The sequence below is a fragment of the Nicotiana tabacum genome, chromosome 7 (assembly GCF_000715075.1).
Source record: "Nicotiana tabacum cultivar K326 chromosome 7, ASM71507v2, whole genome shotgun sequence".
NCBI lineage: Eukaryota > Viridiplantae > Streptophyta > Magnoliopsida > Solanales > Solanaceae > Nicotiana > Nicotiana tabacum.
In genome coordinates this window covers 156,065,740-156,086,747 of record NC_134086.1, presented here as the reverse complement: position 1 = coordinate 156,086,747, position 21,008 = coordinate 156,065,740, and the positions used below count along the sequence as shown (strand labels likewise).

The 21,008-nt window shown below is 37.7% G+C and overlaps 1 protein-coding gene and 1 pseudogene across 1 annotated transcript; both read left to right on the top strand.

Annotated features, from left to right (window-relative positions):
* The first annotated feature begins 2,503 nt into the window (after nucleotides 1–2,503).
* On the top strand, nucleotides 2,504–5,640 carry LOC107762076 (UDP-galactose/UDP-glucose transporter 4-like; annotated as a pseudogene).
* A 1,549-nt stretch (nucleotides 5,641–7,189) lies between these two features.
* On the top strand, nucleotides 7,190–14,088 carry LOC107762078 (uncharacterized). Its single transcript, XM_016580397.2, has 3 exons — nucleotides 7,190–7,442; nucleotides 12,686–12,897; nucleotides 13,388–14,088. The coding sequence occupies exons 1-3, from the start codon at nucleotides 7,244–7,246 to the stop codon at nucleotides 13,748–13,750; spliced, it is 774 nt and encodes a 257-aa protein (XP_016435883.1). The 5' UTR covers nucleotides 7,190–7,243; the 3' UTR covers nucleotides 13,751–14,088.
* The last annotated feature ends 6,920 nt before the right edge of the window (nucleotides 14,089–21,008 follow it).

Sequence of the window (21,008 nt, the reverse complement as noted above, 5' to 3'; positions counted from 1 at the left end):
CAAAAGAAGAGATTGTACGACCCTTGTAATAGTGTAAGCCCATTAAGGGACATTAGGAATATCCCCTCGAATATTCCTTGTATTTTGCTTCTTACAATTTAGAGGTTTTTCTCTCTTAGTATAAAAGGGGATAGGAACCTTGTAATAGGACATTCAGACCTGGGGGAGATTACTATTCTTGAACGAAAAGAAATTTAACAACAATCTTCTCTTTATCTGTTATCCTCTCTAGAGATTATTATACTCAGCTAAGATTTACCCCTTCATCTTAGATTGATTTGTCCAAAAAGATCTTCTTATTTTTTGAGTCAAACAGAACTAAGATTTTCAAACTAATTAAGCAGGATCAAGTAGTTTAGAGGAATTTGGAACCCAAAAAAACATCTAATTAAATGATTTATGAAAATAAAACAGAAACTTAGAAATGGTGACTACGTGACATTAGAGTAAAGTTTCATTGGGTCCGTCCAAAGCAAATGCACAAAACGTACAGCTTTGTCTTGATCTTGGGGTTCAAGTAAAAGGTGGACAATAGAAACCATTGAGTACGTCAATACAAAATAATGTCTTTTAACACTCTATTATCATTAATTTAACTACTACCGTTACAACAACAATAATCCAATAAAATTCTACAAGTAGGGTACGAGAAAGGTAGTGTGCACACAAATTTTACCCATACTCCGGAGAAATAGAGAATTTATTTTCGATAGATCCTCGACTCACGACGATAGAAAGAGATAGTGAAACAGTAACAATAGGCAGAAACACTGGCATCCTAACAATAACTAGTAAGAATAGCACAGTACTACAGACAGAACGGAAGTAATAAGAACACAACAAGAGCCACTAGCATCCTAAGACAAAACACTATCACACTAGCCTCCTACAATCTAACTTGCAACCTTAATAAAATAGTGTGGACATCAACATGAGCTACTAATTTAACTAATTTCTTAAATAAGGTTAAACAGAAAATGTATAAAAGATAAACTTAATTACTAGAAATTAGGAGCGATTATAGTACTAGATTTTATGAATAAGATTGTATGATATGCATGATTCACAAAATTAATATTAAGGGGTCATAAATTATAAGTACAATAAGATAAAAGTATCGTGCTTTGCTTTGTTCATGGGGTACGGGATAAAACTATAATTTTGTTTTTTTAGCTTTCAAAGAATAATTCACTAAAGATCATTTTTATACTTTGCTTGGTTCATGAGGCATGAGATAGAACTACAATTTGATTTCTTTTTCCAGGAATAGCTTATTAAGGAGTTAATTTATTTATGCTAATAAGATTAAAAACCATTTTACGTCCACTGTTAAAGTTTCTGTGTGTTTAGATAGTTTGACATTGAAGTAAAAAGAAAACTGTTAATCTTTATTTAGTTAAGAGAAATTGTACTGTTGGTCCTTCAATAATGGATTGGTATCTATTTTAGTCCTCGCATATTTTACTAAGCACATCAAACTTTCAAGCAACAAAAATATGTAATTTTGGTATCATGAAGTAAGAAAAAAAATGTTACATTCAAACTATTTTATGATCTTTTTACTGCTCAAGTATGAGGGAAACTTTACCACAAACACATGAGTAGTCACATGATTTATCATCTAATCTATAATCTATTTAAATTTGCTAGAATCCGAAATGTACAGATCAAAAGTGCACATTTAAGATATTAAAGGTTAAGTATGCTTAATCTATAATTACGAAAATTAAATCATAATTTCTCATAATCGAGGTACCAAAAATGCAGTTTCTCTATTAATGACCACTAATCAATAAAGAGAGGAAACTAATGTCTATCGTCCACGCTTTAATGTGTTATAACCAAAATTTTATATTATCATGAATCTCTTAATGATCAACAAGTTATAAGTTAAAATTGAGCAATACTAATTTTGCACGCCGTAATAAAATCTAGCTGCTGTTATTTCCTTATTATTTATTATGTGCTAAAAATAAACTTCGCTTAAAAAAATACAATTAAAAATAAATAAATAAAATTACTACCTCACTTAATTTCTCCTTTAAATTTCGGATGAAAAAACTTTAAATTTCTAGCTGCTGTTATTTCCTTAATTAATTACTATGTGCTAAAAATAAACTCCCCACCTAAAAGCGAAAACTCCAACCTCATTTAATTTCTCCTTTTTCTGATGGATTTTCCTTATAATTTCTATAATAATTGGAAGGACCATTTAGTTACACAATTTAAGAAAGAGGGTCTAAATAATCGCAATTGAAGATTATCATAATCTTCTTCTTCTTCTTCTTCTTCTCTCTTCTTTTACTGGGGTGTCACATTAAAATCGTGTAGACTCTCAAGTCTCCGCCCCTTCTCTCTCTCTATTTAGAGTTGTTCTCCAAAGCGCTGCTTCTCATTTTATTTTCTTGATTCTTTCAGTCCACATGCGTATCTATGATTACTTTTGTTTTATATTTATTTTTGTTAACGTAATGGAACAGATACGTTTTCCTTAAATTCTTAAATTATTGTCTGTTTTTCTGTATCCAAAGTCAACATGCAAGCTTTGAATCAGCCAACTTGATTTATTAACCAAGTCCAATAACACCTTTTTTAGAGCCCCTTCAAATAAAGGAAACAAATTGTGTGCAGAAAAAAGTGAAATTAAAAAGATGAAGAATGAAGAACAAGCTCTGTTTCTATTTGGTATTTCTCTTTCAACCCGACCCAGATGGCAACAGTTCCTCTTGTGCTCTTCTGGGTTCTTTTTTGGGTATCTCGTCAATGGTGTCTGTGAGGTAAGTCTTATGAAATCTTTCTTCGTTTTGCTCATTGTTATTTGGTCACTAAGATATGTAATAAAGGAAGGAATCTGAAGTTTTTTGGGGGTATGGATTTCTTAAGTTTCATAAATATTTCTTCTTGTTTGGTCAACAAGAAATTTCACCCAAAAAAAAGTAGTTGCAGTTTTGGTTTTGATTTCTTTTCCTTTTTCGCATGTTTAATGCTATGACTTGGGTGTATTTTATTGGCTTTAAATGGGTTTGATTTCATGTTATAAGTGCTTATGTATTTTCAATTTAAAATTAATGAGGACAATTCTAAGTTTTGTCAGTAGTATTATTATATGCTTAATAAGGAATTTGTCTCTAACTAGGTAGACTTGAGTGGACCAAGTTTGTAATTTAATACTGATGCAGATTGCCCGAATCATTAACATTAATAATAACTCCATTAATTCTTTAATTGTTGTTTTCTTATGTTTCTACTATTGTTAAAAAAATTTCTTGGGACCCCTTTGTGGTCCATTTTGCAGAAGTAATCTCTTACTGTTAGAAAAATAAAATTGATGGTTGCCAACTTTTGCCTTAATTTCCACTACAAGGGCCCTTGCCTTTTGCCTTGTTACGCAAGTGTAGCTATCTGTTTATTACATCTTTTCTGACTTCATATTATTCCTGGAATCAATTGACATCATCTTGGACTTTACTAGTGCACTTGAGTTTTTTCCTTTGTAAAGGTGAAGCTGATTTTAGCTTAATTTATATGTTCAAAATTACAGGAATATGTCTATAATAGGCTTCAATTCAGGTAAGCTTGACATGCCCCTTTTAAGGATCATTATTAAATATTTTTGGCTTGGTCTATATTAAGAGATTAATTTGCTCAAGTGGTGAGTATTTGACTTATTGCAGCTATGGGTGGTACTTTACCTTTGTTCAAGGATGGGTTTATGTTGCTCTTATTTACTTCAATGGTTTTACTCCCAAGCAAATGGTGAACTCATGGAGGACTTACTTTAAGCTCTCTGCGGTTCTTATGGGCTCACAGGGATTAACCAAAGGGGCTTTGGCTTTCATCAATTATCCAGCACAAATCATGTTCAAATCCGCCAAGGTGAATAACTAAGTCAATTCCTCTGTTCCTCACGGAGAGATGATGATGCTTGTCTCTAATATATTAAATAGACGAAAGCGAGCCTAGATGAAATTAGTAGAATTAATCATACCAACCAGCAATCCTCGTTTTTGGTAAATGTGGTAGACCAGTTTTATGACAGATCACGAAGGACTTTCTAGATGTCTCTTCAGTATAACTTATCAATAAGAACAATAAGGACAAAAAACAAATATGATTACTTCGGTTTACTAAATGCCTTGGGGCGCACCTTGACAACAGTCTTTTCTCTAACGTAAGATTTTCTTGCAATTAGTGTAATTACTTTGCATTCTTGATAGTTCATGACAGAATATGGTTAAAGATAATCTTGGTAACCAATTTTAATGTGGATTAAAGATAATCTTGGTAACCAATGTTAGTGTGGATTACAAGCTTGTGTTTCTCATTGATTAGCAGGATAGAAGTTTATTCGTCTGCTGCCTAACAAGCTTGATGTTCCAATTTATGAATATTCCAGGTTTTGCCTGTCATGGTGATGGGGGCTTTTATACCCGGTCTGCGACGAAAATATCCACCCCATGAATATATATCGGCAATACTCTTGGTAGTAGGCCTAATTCTTTTCACCTTGGCTGATGCGCAAACCTCGCCAAATTTCAGCATTATCGGTGTGCTAATGATATCTGGTGCTTTGATTATGGATTCCTTTGTGGGGAATTATCAAGAGGCCATCTTCAAGATGAATCCTAACACAACACAGGTTTATTTCATGTGCTTTTGCATTCAATATGATGCTTGATCATGAGAATAATCGTTCATGATAAACTTGTGACTAACTCACACCTTTTGGATTTTTTAACCTTTAACTTTAACAGATGGAGATGCTCTACTGCTCAACAATTGTCGGCTTTCCTATCTTGATCGTGGCTATGATTGTAACTGGAGAACTAAGGAAAGCATGGCCTTCATGTGCTCAGGTAATCATCACTTGAACACATGCATCTTGTTTCAACCTTCTTTCCTGCTTACCTTGTTTCCTTTTTTCCTGCAGCATCCCTATGTTTACGGAGTCTTGGTGTTTGAAGCCTGTGCTACTTTGTGGGGCAAGTGTCTGTCCTTTCCCTCATAGCAATATTTGGTGCTGCCACTACTACAATGGTTTGTTTCTATCTAGACCAATTATCCTTTAGTGAAATTGTTTGATTATCTCATTATGACCGCGCGTATACATCTCCAACTATAACACGCAATTTGCTTGAATTTGTACGACTATTAACTGTGTTGAAATTATCAGATTACGACTGCAAGGAAGGCTGTAACGTTGTTGCTTTCTTACTTGATATTCACGAAGCCTTTGACCGAACAACATGGTACCGGATTGCTATTGATGGCTATGTGTATCATAATGAAGATGTTGCCTGAAAACAAGCCCCTACCTAGGCCTCAGCAAACTCTTCCTCTTCATCAAACCGAAAAACCATCTCAGACTGAAGATAACAGATTTCAAATAGGCAATGAAGAGGAGGAAGAGAAGAGACCTTTGGTCTAAATCAAAATAGCACTTGTTTGCTCTAGCTTTAGTCTTATTATTTCATTTGATTAGGTTATAGTTGTAATATGGCAACAAAATGTTAGGCTCTTTTTCACATTGTTGCAATTCATCTAAGATGGTAACATTTGTGAAGTAATTTGTTTCCTCTGAGGGCATTTAGTCCAACTTTAGATGATGAATATATGGGTGCAGTAATGCCAAGTTCTTTAGGTTGAGGATCTCCTGGGTGGCATAGTAACCAATAAATCGTTACTAATGATCCTTCTATATGAAAACTATACTGTTAAAAGTAACAAGTTCAAGGTCACTGTGTTTCTTTCTTTCTTTTCAATTTTCATTTTGGTCAAAAGTTAGGAATGTTTATTTACAGGATCAAGTGCCTCTCTCTCACACTAGTAGAACACATTTTTTGGCTTGGCAAAAATCCCTACGTTTACTGGATTTATACACAAGACCAAACACTAGTTTAAGATCTGTCAAGGCTTAAAGATCTCATTAGCAAAAAAAAAAAAAAAAAAAAAAAAGGGGGTAGTGTTTCCCATTTCAGAAAGTTAGTTCGTTTAACAGAATTTATTAGAAGAAGAAGTCACTAATTTCGCAGTTCGTCCATAAAAAAATAATCCACCATTATAAATTGACATCATATGAATTTTAGTATCTCAGGAGAAGTTAATTTCATGGTTGTACTAAGAATTTTAATGGGAAAAAAAATCAGTAATAGCCAGATTTAGAACTGGTAATTGAAAAATAGTCATAGTTTCAAAAGTAATCGAAATTTAGCATATGCTGGAGTTCGAGTTTTTACATATGATATATTATGCTGGAATTCATGATGTGCTGGAGTTTCAACATAATATATTGGATTTTATACGCAGGAGCTCCATAATCCATCATATTATGTTGGAACTTTCCGTATGTTGGAGTTTCAACATAATATGCTGGAAGTTTATACGCAGGAGCTCCATAATCCAGCATATTATATTGGAACTATCCGTGTTTCAATAAAATAATAGCTATTTTTCAATGATTTTACAAACACAAACTACTTTTCAATTATCAATCAGAAAATTGGCTACGCCGTACTATTTTCACAATTTTCATTGACTTATTGACCATCGAGAAGACAGGCCAACAAGCGTTAGCCCAATAATGTTAAATGGGCTGAAGTTGATTAAAGGAACCCAACATAAACGTGAAAATAGCACCGGCTAGCCAGTTTTCGGACTGGTAATTGAAATATAGCCAGCGTTTGTAAAGTCATTGAAAAGTAGTCATTATTTTGCTGCAGCACATAAAGTTCCAGCATAATATACTGGAGATTGGTGTACCAGTGTATGAACTTCCAGCATATTATGTTGAAACTCTAACATTCAGAAAGTTACAGCATAATATACCGGAGATTGAAGCATCTGTATATGAACTTCCAGCATATTTTGTTGGACCGGTATATTATACTGGAATATTTTTCGAATTTTAAACAATGTTTTCGTTCAAATTTATCTTCATATGAAAAGTGGCTAAATTTCGATTACTTTTGAAATTGTGGCTATTTTCCGATTACCACTTGTAAATCCGGTTATTTTTTAATTTCAGCCAATGTAAACGGTAGTGCATGTGCCCGCCACACGCCGTTTATGAGATGCTTAAAAGACCAGAAAAAGTGCAATGGACACGTGAAGGATGAAGAAAGAGCCGTGGGTGACAAATTTTCAGCGTTAAATAACAGCTAAACACGTGTCCATGCCCAATGCAAACTTCACAGTTAACAAAAATACTAGAGTATGGAAAAGAAGAATTGAATAGTTGAGAGAAATGGCGGAAAACAACAGGAACGGTGAAACACCATTGTTGAGATCAGTGGACGGAGAATTGGAGAAAGGAAGGAAGAAGGGGAGGCCCAAAGAGCCATGGAAAGGGGAAGTAGTGAAGAGCATTGTATATGCAGGGCTTGATGCCATTGTCACTTCTTTCTCCCTCATTTCTTCCATCTCCGCTGGCCGTCTTTCCTCTGGTACTTACTCTCTACCCCATTTCTCCATTTTGGTAAAGGTTACATTTGGTTTCAAGGTCGTAGATTTGATTCACATTGGTGTTCTCCAGCTAATAACGTTACTATATGTTCCTACTTTCCTTGATTTTAAACTCACTTATATGTACTAACTACTCATTTTTAAGCTTTTTCTATTGGTGGAAATTCTTAAGCTGAGAGTCCAGAAACAACCTTTCTATCTTCCCAGGATAGGGGTACTACCATGGTAAATTATTCCCAGACCCCACTTGTGGGAGTCCACTGATTTGTTGTTGTTGTTTCAAGTGGTGGAAATTGAAGTTTTTTCCATTAAAAATAATTTTGCGGCTTCTTAGAAGCAAGAAGCAGTATCAATTTTGACAGTATTGGACTATACTAGTATCGATCTCTTCCATTTTAGAAGTATCAACCAATTTTTAGTCTTTGACATAGCAACGTTGTTTTGTTTAGCCAAAACAGAGACTTCTTCATATTGTGATATTTGATGAAGGATATTTATGTAGAGAAAGGTTAGGTTTGGATATCAAGGGCTGCAGACACTAGCATTTTGGACAGAATTGATTTTCAAAAACTTCTGTTCGTTTGGAACCTGTGTGATTGACTCGGCCATAACGAGATTAGTTGAGTATTTAGGTTATTGGTTAAAGCTTCGAATCCAACATGATCACGCCTTCAAAATATCAATTCACCTGACTAATAGAGTGTATATATTAACCAATTTTACCCGATCCTTTCCTAGTTTCTCACCTCGCATGAAGGAGAAAATCACAGGATGTATTTTCTTTCGTGGACTCGGATAGCATTGTTGGGATAATAATATCCCGCCCAGGAATAATATCCACGATAAATAACAATAACACAAGAGAGTAACAAAGACACTAAATCTTTTAACGGGGTAAAATACAATACCCGAGCGGAGCAATATTACCACTATAATATTACAACTTAGTAGTGTCAAGAGACTACTACAACTTCGAAAGAAATAACACTCTTTATTTTAAATACCTCACAACAATATTACTCACACCCACTATTTATCTCACAGACTACAATTTATGGATTACTCTCTAATTTCTGTTATTTCTCTCTGCTTTTTGGTGTGTTTGAAGAAGTGAGAGAGCTCTCCTTTTATAGGAGCAAAATACATAGCTTCCAAGAATGCTACAGGAGATGTATTAATCTCCTCCACTTATTTCAAAACGCTGGCTCCACGAAAGAGTTTCTAGCCAAGTTTTATTTCATAGAAACATGCCTATTTTGATGGGATGGACCCCACAATCTCTTCCTTAATTTTGATTTTTCTTTTTCATTCCAAGTCTTGATCTCAATCTCTGAAAATCATCAAACTTGAGAGGCTTTATAAAGATATCCGCAACTTGATCATGAGACTTAACATATTTGAGCTCGACTTCTGTCTTGGCAATGCATTCTCTGATAAAGTGATACATTGTATCTATATGCTTGCTTCGATCATGATACACTAGATTCTTCGCAAGTGCTTGTGCGGATTTGTTGTCAATACAAATCTCTGTAGCTTCAATCTGTTGTAAATTGAGCTCCTCCAATAATCTTCTCAGCCAAATAGCATGACATGTACATGATGTTGCTGCTACATATTCAGCTTCACAAGTCGAGAGAGTAACAATTGATTGTTTCTTTGAACTCCAAGAAATAACAGAATCACCTAAGAAAAATACAAAACCATTTGTGCTTTTTCTATCATCAATATCTCCTGCATAATCACTATCACAAAATCCCATAAGGTTGAAGCCACTACAAAAAGTGTAACAACAACAACAACCCAATAAAATCTCACTAGTGGGGTTTGGGGAGCGTAGTGTGTACGCAGACCTTACCCCTACCCCGAAAGAGTAGAGAGGCTATTTCCGAAAGACCCTCGACTCAAGAAAATAGAAAGACAAAAGGGAGACAATATTAGTATCACCACATAAATCATAGAAAAAATAACGACACCATTAAATTCGGAAGAAAGATGCAAAGCAAAAGTGATAGGTAGTAAATAGGTCATGCACTGAAAAGCGTAATAGTAAGACACAATATTTGCCAATAGCTATCTTAGACAAAAATCATACCAGACTAGTCTCATAGAGGTACGAAGTAAGGCAAGACTCAACTACTTCCTAACCTACAACCATAATACTCGACCTCCACATTTTCCTACCAAGTGTCATGTCCTCTGAGAAGAAGGAGATGCAACATTCGTTGGAGAAGGAGGTGGAGTTGTATCCTGCACAGGTTCCACGGTCTCTAGTTCTTCTTCATCATCAAAATATGGAATAAAATCATATGAAGTTTCTTCCTGAGCTTCCCAATTCCATGCCAAATTCTTTATCAAATTCAACATCGCGACTTACCACCACTTTGCCGCTGCTTGGGTCGTATAACTTGTAGCCTTTTGAACTCGTATCATAGCCAACAAACACATGCTTGACACTTCGATCGTCAAGCTTCGCTCTCCCTTGTTGTGGTACATAAGCATAAGCTATGCTCCCAAAGATTCTCAGGTGCTTAACACTTGGCTTTCTTCCCCTCCATGCTTCTTGAGGGGTTTGATCTCTAACATTTCTTGTTGGAGACCTGTTGTTCAAATAAATTGCACAAGAAACAGCTTCGGCCCAAAATTCTTTGGGCATGCTTTTGGCTTTCAACATGCCATATTAGGAATCATTCGATTCTTTCTCGCTGCAACTCCATTTTGTTGGGGTGAATAAGGTACCGTTAGAGGGCGACGAATTCCACGAGACTGAGAAAAGTCATTAAATTCTTTTCAAGTGAATTCACCTCCTCTATCGGACCTTAAAGCTTTTATTTCATAGCAACTTTCTTTTTCCACAAGTACTTTGAAATTTTTAAAAGCAGCAAAAGTTTCAGATTTTTGGTTCAAGAAATAAACCCAATTTTTTCTACTAAAGTCATCAATGAAGAGAAGAAAGTATTTACTTTTACCAAAGGAAGGTGGATTGATTGGACCACACACATAAGTGAGAACAAGCTGGAGCGGTTTGGTTGGTCTTGACATGGGCTCCTTTAGAAAACTCCTCCCTGCATGTTTTTAAGAAGACAAGCTTCACACAATTGATTGGGATGGTTGATTGATGGTATCTCATGTACCATGTTCTTTTTTTCCCATTGATTTAAGCGCTTTAAAATTCAAGTGCCCAAATCGCATGTGCCAACACCATGATTCATCTTGCACATTAGCATTCAAACACTTTGCGTCAATTGTCGTAAGATTTAGAGAAAATAATATGTTCTTTTCCATATGCACTTTAACAATTAGAATTCCACTTGAATCTCTAAGCCAAAGATGCATATTTTTCATGTGGATGTCATATTCCTTTTTAAAAAGTTGGCCCAAACTCAAAATATTACTTTTTAATTTTGGAACATAATAAACATCTTGAATTAACTTGTGGTCACCATTTTTACAGGATATCAGAATCGTACCTATCCCTTAGATTTGAATCTTTGAGGTATCTCCAAAGGACATATTACCTCTCACAGTTTTATTGATCTCCACAAACTGCTCTTTGCATCCACACATATGATTGCTTGCTCCATTATCCAAATACCAGGAGCTACAATCATCCCTGTCTTCTTCCTTGAGTGTCAGAAACAACGTTGACTCATCTTTTTCTTTCTTGTTGTTAACAAGGTTACCTTTTTCTTTAACATTGCTACGATATTCCAAGAGTAATGGCCAAAATTTATGACAATTATAACACTCAATTTTTGATTTGTCATACCTTTGTACATTATTTTCTTGATTGTAGCCACGTCCTCCTCCTCCTCTTTGTCCACAACCACGACCTCTGAATGTTTGGTGGATTTTAACTTCATTGTTGAAGTTGTTACCATTACTTCTTCCTCTTCCATGACCGCCACGACCTCGTCTCCGTCCATTCCCTAGATAGCTCTTTTCACCTCCATAATCCTTGAGTTTTAAGAAGTTGCTCCAATGACACTTCTTGTCTCCTTTTAATCTTTTCTTCGTGGGCCTGTAAAGAACCCTCCAATTGCTCCACCATCATAGAGTCTAAATCTTTAGACTCCTCAATAGCACACACCACAAATTCAAATTTAGGTGTTAAAGTGCGAAGGATCTTTTCTACCACACGGACATTTTCTATGTCCTCCCAGTATCTTCTTAATTGATTCACAATAGCCTTCACTTTTGAATAATAATCCGAAATGCATTCGGATTCTTTCATTTTCAAAACTTCAAAATCAGCTCTTAGAGTTTGATGTTTTACCTTCCTCACGTTGTCAACTCCTTGGAGAGAATTTTGTAAAATCTCCCAAGCTTCCTTTGAGGTGGTAGCATCTGCTACCTTCTCAAACATGACATCATCCAAACATTGGTGGATGAGCGTAAGAGCTTATTGATCATTTTTCCTTGTCTTTGCCAAGAAATCTTTTTCATTTTGAGGCATAGCTTCCTCATTATCGGTTTTTTCACTCTCTGTTTATGATTTCCCACACATCTCTGGAGCCAAGAATGACTTATATGCGTAGACACCATTTCTCATAATTACCTTTAATGAAACAGGAATACTGAAAAGACAACGGATCATTATTTATCATGGATCTGATACCACGTTGTTGGGATAATAATATACCGCCCAGGAATAATACCCACGATAAATAATAATAAAACAAGAGAGTAACAAAGACACCACATATTTTAACGGGGTAAAATACTATACCCGAGCGGAGCAATATTACCACTATAATATTACAACTTACTAGTATCAAGAGATCACTACAACTTCGAAAGAAATAACACTCTTTATTTTAAATACCTCACAACAATATTACTCACACTCACTATTTATCTTACAGACTACAATATGTGGATTACTCTCTAATTTCTGTTACTTCTCTCTGCTTTTTGGTGTGTTTGAAGAAGTGAGAGAGCTCTCTTTTTATAGGAGCAAAATACGTAGCTTCCAAGAATGCTACAGGAGATATATTAATCTCCTCCACTTATTTCCAAACTTTGGCTCCAAGAAAGCGTTGCCAGCAATGTTTTATTTCATAGGCACATGCCTATTTTGATGGGATGGACCCCACAAGAATAGCTGTATATATTATGTTTTATCATTTTTTGTGTTTAGGGGTTACCCAAATGCGCATATGCATGTCTCAGTTCATGGAGAATATTGCAGCTAGCTTACTGTATAAATGTTTGTTTTTCCTTGCAGTTGATGTTTTGGTGTTGGGTTTTGCTAATCTAGTGGCTGATGGAATATCTATGGAGTTTGGAGACTATGTATCAAGCAGCACGGAGAAGGATGTCGCTGCCAAGGAGAGGACAGTCACTGAGTGGGATGTCATTAACCAACACAGGCCTCAGAAGCAGGAATTACTTCGACATTATCAGGAACTTGGAATGAATGATACAGATGCTAATACAGTATGTCCTGTACAGTTGATGTTCATCTCATTTTGTATGAAGTTATAGTCGCATCCTTTGATCAGTACACAATAGCTTATCACCTTTAGCGATGTCTCTTTCTAGTTTCTTTTTCGTCTACCCTTTTCTTGAGGTAGAGTTACTTTAACCTTTACCTGTGGTGGAAATAACAAAGCTTGGTCCAATGAAGGAAAAGAAGTTAGGATCTAGGTGTTGGACATGAAAATGACATACTGCTTTAACATTACCTTGTGATGGAAATTAGAAAGCTTGTAACGGTATTCAGTTTGCAACTTTAAGATAGACAAGCCCTTGTTAGTTGAAATCTTCAATACTCACTTAAATTTTGCTACAGTTGACATTCTGTTTTGTGAATGTAAAATGAGCTTTAAGCTGAAAAAAGGATAAGTGTTCTAATGCTGCTATGATATAGTTGCCCGCAATTAACAATATCTACTCTTGGTGCAATGTGGTGAACATATTTTCCAAGTACAGGGACATAATGGTGGACGAGAAGATGGCAACTGATAAAGGATTATTGCCACCAGATCAAGCTGAAAAACCATGGAAGAATGGACTAATCACATTTGCTGCCTTCATTGTGTTCGGTTGTGCTCCACTTCTGGCATTCATCGTGCTCATCCCGTTCACAAACAATGATACACACAAGTTCATAGGCGCCATTGTATTTTCTGCAGTTGCCCTTGCACTGCTGGGGATAGCCAAGGTCAAGATTGCTGGTCAGAATTATGTTCTTTCTGCATCCATTACCCTTTTCAATGGACTCATTACTAGTGCTGCTGCATATGGAATTGGTTGGACTCTTAGGAATGTTGCTGGCTTGGAAGAGTGATCACTCACTATTATGTTGCAAAACTGATTTTGCTGTTAAAGCAAGCCTAAGGGTCACAAAAGAAGAGAGCACGTGGTGATTTCCTAGTTTTTAACCATTCTTGTGACAACAAAATCGTGTTCTTGATGTTCTTGAAATATTACTGTCCTAACTTATATATTGTCATTGACTCTTCTCATGTGATTAGTCTACTTTTTACGTTAAAGGGTCGAGATGGGATAAAATAACCAAAATTACTACTGCCTCTTAAGCAGTTTGAAATCCTGCTTATTGCGATCTCTGTTATATAGATCCTTCATTTGTCTTTAAGTTTGCTTCCTACAAAAGTTAGTACTAAGAAGAGCAGCAATATATGTAGACTTATTATATGCATTTGCAGGGTAAACGTTTTGTACACTAGTATAGTGTTGTTTGATCAAAAAGTGTGACTTTCGGTTAAAATTATTGTATTTATGTAGTGATGGTTAAACATAGTTAATAATAATATCTCTAAATGTAAGTTTCGAGAATGTAGCTAATCGTTGAATAGAACTGATGGGAGATTGATAATAACAGATATTAAATATTCTAAAAGGTATCGACAATAATGGAGGAGTAACTAACAATAAATAACAATAAATGATGTTTAAGTAAATAGGAGGTGTGATTCACCCAGTAAAGAATGAACTACATGATTGTTCCTCCTGATAATGATGAGTGACAGATAAATCCTACAATGTTCGAACTGTTCTCGGATCTGATGGAAAAATATGGAATAATATAAACAAGACTCTTAATGAAAAAGTAATGTTTGTATTTTTGCTAGAGAGAGAATCTTTCTCAGAAATATGTTCTTATTAAGTGGATATTACATGCCCCTTTTCCTTATCTTTTGTCCTCTTTATATGAGACATATCCATAGTAAACCCTAATAGTACATGTACAAGGAACATTCTTTTCCCTCTATTATCCTATTCTAAAAACTAGCCGTTACAACTCTTTCCGCGGATCTCGTACTCGACCATTGTAATTTGTAAGTATCCCGACCGATCGACCTTGGCTGGTTCGTCCCTCAATACTTTCTTGCCCTAAATGTTCCCTGGTAGATTTCGACCTATACAGTTAGTCCCTCCGCTTATTGAGGCCTTCTTCAGACGGCCCCGATGAACGAACTTTGTTGGCTATGGTCGAGGAGAGTGGACAAGTGGGCCAGGCAGTTAAGTTTGGGACGATCTGGCAACATGGCATTTCGTGAGCCGCAACTTTTGGAGTTGCATCTTTTCTGCACTAGAATGAAGTTATGACATCATGCGTCATTATGGCGCATTCTTCCGATGTTTTTGCGTCGTTTCCCGTGTGACTGTCAGTTGGGGATGCCATTTCGATTCCAGTGCTGGGTAGTAATGGAATAATCTCTTAGTTTTGATGCCCGAATTCTTATAAATAGAGATGTGATGATATTCATTTGTTTTTTTAAGTGTTTTTCTTATCATAACATTGTGTCTTCTTCTCCTTCCTCCACTGCTGTGTGTCTTCTTTCCTGGTCTTAGTGATTCCTATTGCTTCTAATCCTTCTTTGTCTGGATATCCTTTATCTCATAAAAAATATGGCTAATGTATCCTCTGGTTCCGGTGTGGGAATTGACCTCATCCCTTTGGCGGTACTTATGCCTCCTCACTCTAATGGCGTCTCTGTCTCCATTGAAGATGAGAACTTTCCTATGATAGAGGAAAAAATTCCTCTTAGCGAGAAAGTTAGGTCTGACTTTTCGAAGGATCCTGAAGACGAGCCCGAGGCCTCTGAGTCGGCGATGAAATAGGCCGATCTAGCTTATCGATTTAGTCCCAGCAGGGCGTGATGTGGTACAAATCCTCCGCTTAGGGTATTGTAGGGGTGAGCATCGGTCGGTTCGGTTCGGTTATGAATATTATTGGTTTAGCATATCGGTTATCGGTTTTCAAATATGATAAACCGATAACAAAACTGATAAGATATTAGTTCGGTTATCAGTTTACCCTCTACGATAATTCAATCTAGAGTTAAGCAAAAAAGAGAAGACAATTCACTCGAGTTAAACAAAAAAGAGAAGAATTCACATATAGTATACTACCCTATTCTGCGTTCTAGCCACAACTAATATTTGAAGAATGTTTCATTTTGACAAGTTCATAACCTGCGCAATCTCAAAAATTGATACTACAACTCCACAAGCATTCCATCTCCATTTTACTGGAAATATTAGTTAACAGGAACATAAATTACAATTTTTTGGGTTCCTACCAAACTATAATCAAGAGATCAATCATTTTCCAGAATCCAATGATAGCAAGAGCAATAAGAGTACTAGTAATTCAAAAGTTGTCCCAACACAACTGAAATAGTGTTAATTCTTCAACAATCCAAATACATTAATCACAATACAAAGTAGTAGCAATTTCACCTTAAAATTAAAAAGTACAAATATAGTACTAAAACATGAGCACAAAATAAAGAATTGAAAACAATCAAAAATCCTATATTTTTATTATCGAACTTTACTATAAAACTCAAAAGAAAGGAACGAAATTTGTTCTTAATAAAGAAGTAATTTGGGAATACAAATTTACGCTAAGATTCTAAGAATGTGGTTGTACATTGAAATTTGAAGAAGAACTGTTCAAAAATTGAATCAGAGTCTGAAGAGTGAACATTGAAACTTCAATCTTGAATACGGCTGGGAAAATTAGGAGAAAAAAAAGAGAATGAAGCCCTAGAAATTGGGTAAAATCCTAATTTTATTAAATCTTATTGTGTCATTGGTTAACCCATTAAGAAATTGGGTAACCCGTGGCCCAAACCGATAACCCAATAGTGAAAAAATACAAAACTGTTATCAAACCAATAACCCGATTACCCGATATCGATACCCCAATAAGCTTTTATCGGTTCGGGCTATCGATTATACCTGATATATGCCAGCCCTAGGGTACTGTGCATTCTATGCATATCCCTTCCAGGTAGGCTACTCTCTTCCTCTTCTCCCATTGGCGGAGAAATTCTGTTGCTACTATGGCATGTGCCCGGCTCAACGTGCCCCATATATCGACAAGCTCATCAAGATGCTTACTAAATTTGCAGAGTTGGCGGGGTCGGGATCATTCTTCGGCATCTGATGCATCTCTTCGCCCCTAGTTTCTATAGGGGGAAAATAATGAACCTTCGTCATCGAGGTGTCAAATGCCTGGTGGTGAATATGGATGACAAGGCAAATCGTTAGTTCTTGCACAACTTCTTCTTTGTCAGAACCGAAGACATGGTGGCCAAAGCGGACGGCTTCCCCGAGACTTGGAATTACACTCGTAAGTGTCTATTCTTCTTTTGTTAAAAACATTTGATCTGTTTGTTTTATTCGTAGGCTCCAAAATTTTGTCCCTTCTTCGTGCAGCCAAGACTACGCCCCCTCCTTTGGTCGGGGAAATTTCTGACTGGGTTGGCCGGATTCTACCTCACATCGTGGGAATTTGTGAGTGGCCGAGCTTTTTCAAGAAGTTTGGGCATGCTCCTTCCTTGGCCGACGAGTTTATCTATATATTTTTGTTGTCTTGACGTCATGGTCGCCTACTTATTGTAGTTTGCTCTTGGTAGTAGTGATAACCTTACTTTGACTTTTCTTTTTCAGCCCGAGGATCTTCGAGAAGGAAGGTTGTCTTTGCTTCGGCTTCTATTCCCACTGTGACCGTGGCTAGGTATGCTCGATCGTCTGCTTTTGTTTCTTCCTCAAGCGCTGCTAGGTCTGCTCGACTGTCAGCCCCATCTACTGCTGCCTTAGTATCCTTTTCTTCTCTGCCTACAGATATTTCGACAGCGGAGCTTCCAACTTCCCCTTTGCACCGTCTAGTGGACGACGAGGAGGAGTCATTGCCGAGCGGCGAGAATTTTGTTCCCCGTAAGAGAAGATCGGTGGACGTTGGTGATAGGGTTGCCTGGGCTGTAGATTTGGTAAGGGATGATTTTGTCATCTGTGAGACGGTGGCCATAATACTTGAGGACAACGTCGAGCTGGTGTCTGATATTCCGACATCAACGGAGGCCATTGAGGGCATGCCTCTTCCCTTTGCAGCGGTAGGGGTCGAAGGGCCGGCCGTTGTGGCTTCTGATAATTTGCGGTAGGAGGGGTCACCGACTTTGCAGCCAGCTAACGATGCTTATTCGCCAGCCGATGGGAGAGGCAAAGGCATTACCGATTAAGGCCACGAGACTGGTTCTGATCTCGATGCTGACGAGATGCATATGATGGATGAGGGATTTGCCCAGCTGGAGGTGAGACTGGAGGGGTCCACGTGGACTATTGCGATCCCCATAGAATGGGACCTATTAAAAGATACGGAGAACGTGGTTCCTGCCCTCGGTCCCCTTTGCTCCGACGTGGATGGTCAAACTCTCCAAGAGTTGAATCATGCTACTTTATCGATAAGCATAGCGGACCTCGCTCTCAAGGTAAGATTTTCGACGCTTCTCATTTCTGTTCGTTATGCTCAATGTTTAGGCTTCGTTCTTGCTCTGCTTGCTTTCTTTTTCTCTCTTTTTCAGATTGTGATCTTGGAAATTGAAAGCACCCAAAGAGAGGAGTGGCGTAAGGCTATTTTTATGCAGTTGCACAGAAAATACCACGAGTGCTGTGGCAAGCACCGGGAAATTTGTAGGAGGGTTCGGTAAGAGCAACAATTTTCAGGCTCTTCAAGATGAACTAAAGGAGAAGGATGACGAGCTGGCGAGGGTCATCAAAAAGTGCAGCATCCTTGAGGGGACGTTAAGAAATAAATAGGAAGAGCTCGAGGCTAGTATGGGGGTCAAAGCCCAGTGCGGCGACCTCCAAGCCCACGTGGTTTCTCTGAGCGCCCAACTTGAGGAATGGCAATTCAAAGCGGATGCTCTAGGCGTCAAGGTCACCGAGAAGGCAGAGGACCTTGAGAAAGCAGAGTTTGCTCGGTCGGGGGCTCTGAGGAAGGCGGGAGATTTGGAGGTAGTGATCCGTATTCTTCGCTCTGAGCGAGAAAGTAACTTGGAGATGACCAAGCTTAAAGAAAAGCATCTTGATGAGAGGATTAGGGAGTTGGAGAAAGACAACTCCCTCCATCAGGATCAGGTGACCACCTTAGAGGCCGAGAAGGCTCATATGCTTACGAAACTGTCATCTTCTCATACTTCAAATTTCCCAAACGTTCCCCGAGGCCTGTACGAGGAATAGATTCACGCTGAGGCCCAGTTGGAAGTATTTCGAGATGTGCATGGGCGGGTTCTGTTCCTAGGGATGCCCTTGAAGATGCTCGATTTAAGGCCCGTAAAGCTCGAATCACTTGCGGGTATGATCATGTTATACCGTAGGCCGGTAACGATGAGAGGGACGTGAATGTGGATCAGATTGAAGAGGACTCCTATTACAAGGACACATACCCTGAGGGCGGTGGTGATGGTGATGGGGCAGATGGAGACGACCCAAAGTCAAGCCGATGGCACTGATGGTCCTGGTGGCGACCAATAGTTTTTCTTTTTCCTTCACTTATTTTGCTGCAAACTTGTGTGTTTTTTGTAGGCATCTTTACAAGCCTTTGTAAAAATATTTTAAGTATGAAATGTCGACTTTGTTATTTGTACCTGATTTTTTTTTTTGGTTCGTGCTTGTATGCTTTTTGATTTTCTCGCTTTGTTGCCTTGATTTTCTTAGCCGTAATCACTTAGCTCGAATAAGGTTGAACATATCCTAAGTTTAATTACGGACGAGGGTCAGCAGGTGTTAGTTTGAATAAGGTCAAACCGAAACCTAAGTTTGATTATGGCCGAGGGCCAGTAGATGTTAGTTCGAACGAGGTCGAACATATCCTATATTTAATTATGGCTGAGGGCCAGTAGATGTCAGTTCAAATGAGGTCGAACATATCCTATGTTTAATTATGGCTGAGGTCTAGTTAGGTGTTAATTCAAACAAGGTCAAACATAACCTATGTTTAGTTTGAGGGCTAGTTAGGTGTTAATTCGAACGAGGTCGAATATAACCTATGTTTGGTTATGGCCGAGGGACAATTAGGTGTTAATTCGAACGAGGTCGAATATAACATATGTTTGGTTGTGGCCGAGGGCTAGTTAGGCGTTAATTTGGATGAGATCAAATATGCCTCTAGGTACGACAGTTGTCGACGTTGTGATCTTTAAGGCATTCAGAGAAATAGAAATAAACTTCATGCATTGGTGCTTTGTTCATACACTTGGAGAAATTTACATCTTTTTTCGGGCATTGGCTGGTGTTCCAGTTCCAGTCCTAGTCTATCTAGTCCCTTCATTGGTCGAGCTGGAGAAGTCTTGATAGGTTGAGCAATGAAATAGTTGCCATGTGCCTGCGTCTATGCGCACTTCGACCCCCTTCGTCGCCTCGTTAAAAACCTTCTTGAGAAAACCCAATTGGTACAAAACTCAAATGAGGGGAAAACGAGTATGACTTGGGGGACGCTTTATCTCTTAAAATTTGAAGTACTTGAGGCGGGTAATATTCCGGTTGTTTAGTAGTAGCTTTCCTTCCATTGTTTCTAGTTGGAATGACACTTTGTTAGTTGTTGCCGTGATTTGTACGGGCCATCCCAATTTGTTCCCAGTTTACCTTCCCGTGGGTCTTTGCTTGGTTATGTTTTAGCTTTAAGCACGTAGTCCTCGTCTTTGAGTGGCTTGACTTTTGCCTTTTTGTTATAATAGCATTCTACTTGTTATTTTTGGGCGATCATCCTTACGTAGGCCATATCTCTTTGTTCTTCGACTTCGTCGAGCTCTTACCTTCTACATTCATTGTTCCTTGGTCCGCTCTCATGGGAGTATTTTAGGCTGGGCTCCTCGACTTTGACAAGTATTACTACATGTCCCATAGACTAATGAGTAAGGCATCTCTCCTATGCTCGTCTTCGGCATTGTTCAGTAGGCCCAGAGTACTTCTGGTAATATTTCCGGCTATAACCCTTTGGCGTCTTCAAGTTTTTTCTTCATGATGTTCAATATCGACTTGTCGGAGGATTCCACTTCTCTGTTGCCTGCGGAATGATATGGCGTTGAGAGTATTCCTTTGATATACCATTTTTCAAAAAATTCAGCGACCTTATTTCTTGTAAATTGGGGCATATTATCGCAACTGATCTCTTTGGGGAGGCCGAATCGGCAACGATGTTTTTCCATATGAAGGCGATCACTTCCTATTCACATATTTGGACAAATTCTCCTGTTTCTACTCATTTAGAGAAATAGTCAATCAAAACCAAA